This window comes from Triticum dicoccoides, chromosome 3B, assembly GCF_002162155.2.
Source record: "Triticum dicoccoides isolate Atlit2015 ecotype Zavitan chromosome 3B, WEW_v2.0, whole genome shotgun sequence".
NCBI classification, from domain to species: domain Eukaryota; kingdom Viridiplantae; phylum Streptophyta; class Magnoliopsida; order Poales; family Poaceae; genus Triticum; species Triticum dicoccoides.
The window spans coordinates 30,828,903-30,833,222 of record NC_041385.1 but is presented as its reverse complement, the minus strand read 5'-3'; the positions used below and the strand labels follow the sequence as shown (position 1 = coordinate 30,833,222).

The 4,320-nt window shown below is 44.7% G+C and overlaps 1 protein-coding gene across 1 annotated transcript; it reads left to right on the top strand.

Annotated features, from left to right (window-relative positions):
* Positions 1–2,425: 2,425 nt before the first annotated feature.
* Positions 2,426–3,211, top strand: LOC119274539 (16.9 kDa class I heat shock protein 1-like). Its single transcript, XM_037555259.1, has one exon. The coding sequence runs from the start codon at positions 2,546–2,548 to the stop codon at positions 2,999–3,001; it is 456 nt and encodes a 151-aa protein (XP_037411156.1). The 5' UTR covers positions 2,426–2,545; the 3' UTR covers positions 3,002–3,211.
* Positions 3,212–4,320: the final 1,109 nt, after the last annotated feature.

Sequence of the window (4,320 nt, the reverse complement as noted above, 5' to 3'; positions counted from 1 at the left end):
TTACTGATTTTTTTCCTTTTCAAATGCGTGAATTTCTTTAAAAAAAATCACAATTGTTTTGAAATCTTCGTTTTTTTTTTCTTTTTTTCTAACTTTCTAGAGAACATTTTTTCGAACTCGTGATTTTTTTTTCAATTTTTTCTCAAATCCATCACTTATTTTGAAACCACTGAACGTTGTTTAATCAGTGTACTTTTTATACAAACAATTAACTCTTTTTAAATACGAGATTTATTTATCAAATTCATTAAAAATATTCAAATTTGTGACTTTTTTCGAAAATTGTTGACCTTTTTAAAAAATATTTTTAAGTCCATGAACTTTTTCAAATTTGTGATTTTTTTCAAAATCTGTGAACTTTTCAAAAAAAAAAGTCTGTGGTCAACTACGAGCGGTGAAAGGTTCAATGGTCACCTGATGCCCGAGCAAGGAGAGTTGAATGAGCGAATGATTTTTTTTGTCGGTGATCAAGCTAAGCGATCGGTTGTGCTAAATTGGCCGGCCCGAATGACCTTGCACGTAAGGGTCGCCTGGCGAAACTGGCATATAAGGCAAGGAGCTCTCAAGAGATTCATAGTGATACCCGCTTTAAAGGTAGTGATGGCTACACGGCGGAAGGTCAGGGCAACGGAAAAAAATTCTATGAGACCAGGTCTCACGGATTAGCAGGTGAGACCCATCCTGATGGATGACATGTGGCATTCACAAATCACAAAGTATCCACCCCATCCTCCACCTGAAATCAGGAGGGGGGGAGAGATTAGATGCTTTGTGATTTGTGAATGCCACATGTCATTCATCAGGGCGGGTCTCACCTAATTTATATGAGACCTGGTCTCATATAATTTTTTTCCCAGGGCAACCAACCAAGCCCAGGTGGAGATTGACACCTAAGGATGTCAATGATACAAACAATTTACGCTTTGAGTCTCCATGAGATGCAAAATTTTGCCTCTCGCAAAAATATATATATTTATTTCCTTTTGTCGAGACGGAAGCAAATATGTGCCTCCGCGAAAAAAGGACGCATTTTTTTTCTTTTTCCGAGCCTCTCATGGAAGAATTTTTTTTCCTTTTCCTAGAAACATAGCTGTGCCTCCCGCCGAAGCAAATCTGTGCCTCCACATGATGTAAATCTGTGCCTCTCGTGGTAGGAAAAAAGCGTGTTTTTTCCTTTTTTGTCAAGTTTTTTTTTCCAAAACCTAAGAAAAACCAGGGACGAAAAGCCGGAAAACCAAAAAAAATCATCTAGGAGCCAAAAACGCGTACAAAAAAATCTGATGGGAGCGACCAACATGTGACACGTGGCGATGCCTGAGAGCGCGCCAAGTGACGCTTCCAGTCCACCAAAAGTGACCCTTGCGGGGCTCCCCAAGGAGTACTCGTTGATTTATTGATCTCGGAAGAGAGTTCAGACCATTTTATAAATGATTCTCTTCTATATGGTATTGGAGCTTGAGAAGAGGAGCGGTACACGTGCTGTCACAGCCCTACAATAGTGTAGTTAGTTCTAAATAGTTGCATCAGAAGCATGCATGCATCATGTTTAAATTCAAGAATTTTTTTTGAAGAAAATTAAAAGCCTCAAACTTTAATAAAGGGGGAAAACCCAAAATCACATTGAATGTTTCCAAAATGTTCTTATTGAATGTTTGATATTTCTGGCAATAGTTATGACTCCAACCAAATTTTGTGAACATTTTTAAGAATTGTAAGTGGACACTAAATTTGAATCACTATTGTATTTGGATCTTTTCTCTAGCATTATATGGAGATTGCCGAAGGGAAAAATGGAGATGCCAGAGCCACGCGACCGCGACAATGCCTACACATCAACACAACTTTAATCAAAACCACTTCGCGACACCAAAACCACACGGTACTTAGAATTGGAGTGCATGGTTACACGATTCAAGTGTTTTGACACCAACTTTTCTGCTAGGAACAACTCTCCATCAAGGATGACATTTTTAGCTATCATCGCTTTTAATCAAGCGGTCTGTTCATACTACTATTGCTTAAGTTAAACCTGGACAAAAGATTTGACTGTATCTTATGTCAGGTTCATCAAAAAGTCAAGTAATTGGATCGTAGTTTTGGTCTGTGATTGACGTTCTTCTCGGTTGTCTCAGCTCCGGTGCGAGTCGTATGCTCGGTGCGCTCCTGAGGCATCTCGAGTTCTCCATGTCGTATCGTATCCTAGAAAAGGCTCCATCACATTCCAGAGGTGCTGCTGGAGCTGTACAGAGAGAAAGATACTGGATAAGGCCCACTAACACCAAAGCAGGAGAGTACTCCAGAAACAAGGAGAAGCTCGTGGAGCCAGCTGAAAAGCGAAACATGACCAAACGCTCATCGATATCAGAGTAGTCGAGATGCTTCAAGAGCAGCAACTGCGACGCTATAAGTACCTGCCCTCAGTCCCATCGCCCTCCATCCCAACTCAAGCCAGTGTCAAGCAAAAGCAGACAGCAAGCCCGTTCCTACCTACGATCAAATACATAATTTCCCCCCAAGCTACAAGCCAAAGCAAGCAACACCGACAATGTCGATCGTGAGGCGGAGCAACGTGTTCGACCCCTTCGCCGACCTCTGGGCGGACCCCTTCGACACCTTCCGCTCCATCGTCCCGGCGATCTCAGGCGGCAACAGCGAGACGGCCGCGTTCGCCAACGCTCGCGTGGACTGGAAGGAGACTCCCGAGGCGCACGTCTTCAAGGCCGACCTTCCAGGAGTGAAGAAGGAGGAGGTCAAGGTGGAGGTGGAGGACGGCAACGTGCTCGTCGTCAGTGGCGAGCGCACAAAGGAGAAGGAGGACAAGAACGACAAGTGGCACCGCATGGAGCGCAGCAGCGGCAAGTTCGTGCGGCGCTTCCGCCTCCCCGAGGACGCCAAGGTGGAGGAGGTGAAGGCCGGGCTGGAGAACGGCGTGCTCACCGTCACCGTGCCCAAGGCCGAGGTCAAGAAGCCCGAGGTGAAGGCCATCGAGATCTCCGGTTGAGTACTCGGGTCGGACCCAGTCTGGTTCATGTGTGTGCGAGTTCTGCAGCCTAAAAGTGTGCTACAGTTGTGTCTTTGTTCTTGCCGAGTCTGGTGAGGCGTCTCTGTATTGCGTTTCTTTTCCCTGTTGTGTCTCTACTTGTGTAATCGTCAAACAGATTTGGCGATGTATAAATGAGAAATAAATTGTTCTGATTTTGAGTGGAGTGCAGACTTTGCATACACAAAGAGCAGAATTGGTTTTCTTCGACACGGAAAACTGCTTTCTTATACAGAAACATCTGCTTAAAGAATGATCGATACACTGAATGTCCTCCTCTGTCTTACATTCAGCTTTCATTAATCGTGAGTCTACACTGATCAATACCCTGAATGCCCTGAATGTTGATTGTATGACTTCTATCTCACCTTCAGTTTTCTTTCTTCTTTCTTGAGATATACCTTCAGTTTTCTTTGATCTTTTTCTTTTCTGAAAAATACAAAAAAAAAGTGTACACACACCCATATCATCACACATATTAACTCAAACGTGACATATCATCTACTCCCTCCGTTTCTAAATATTTTTTTTAGAGATTTCAAATGGACTACCACATACGAGTGTATATAGACATACGAGTGTATATAGACATATTTTAGAGTGTACATTCACTCATTTTGCAACGTATGTAGTCACTTGTTGAAATCTCTAGAAAGACAAATGTTGACTACCACATACGAGTGTATATAGACATATTTTAAAGTGTATATTCACTCATTTTACAACGTATGTAGTCACTTGTTGAAATCTCTCGAAAGACAAATATAAAAACGGAAGGAGTAGTGAAGTTCAAACTTAAAACTTTTGGAAATCTACTATCCAATGGATTTTTCTTAAGACAAACACCCGCCTCCCCCGCAAGCGTCCTCGGGGAATCCCTAGTGTGCACCCACTCGTCTTCCCCGACCTCTTTCCCTCGCCGCCGCCGCGACAAAGCCCGGCTGGCATTGGTGGCAGCAGGGATCTACCCCCTCTCTTCATGGTTGGCGGCTGGCGTAGGGCGGCGCGGCGGCGGCGCGAGGAGGCATTGGATTGCCGCGGACCTGGCGCACGTCGTCCATCGTGTTGGGTGGCGGCGGCTCTACCTGGCGGCGGTTGTGCAACGGCGATTTGGGCCCCTGACGGCATGCGGCGACCTCATCAGGCGGTGACACACGGGACGACCCTAACAAGATCAGGTTGATCTCGCGCGGGTGGCCTGTCATGTAGCAGGGGTTGTGTCGGTGTCAAAACCGGCAGATCTCTGGTAGAGGGGCCCAAGCTATGCGTCTAAGGACCAA

Coding starts and splice junctions, on each gene's coding strand:
- LOC119274539 (XM_037555259.1), top strand. CDS start 2,546: ATGTCGATCGTGAGGCGGAGCAACGTGTTCGACCCCTTCGCCGACCTC.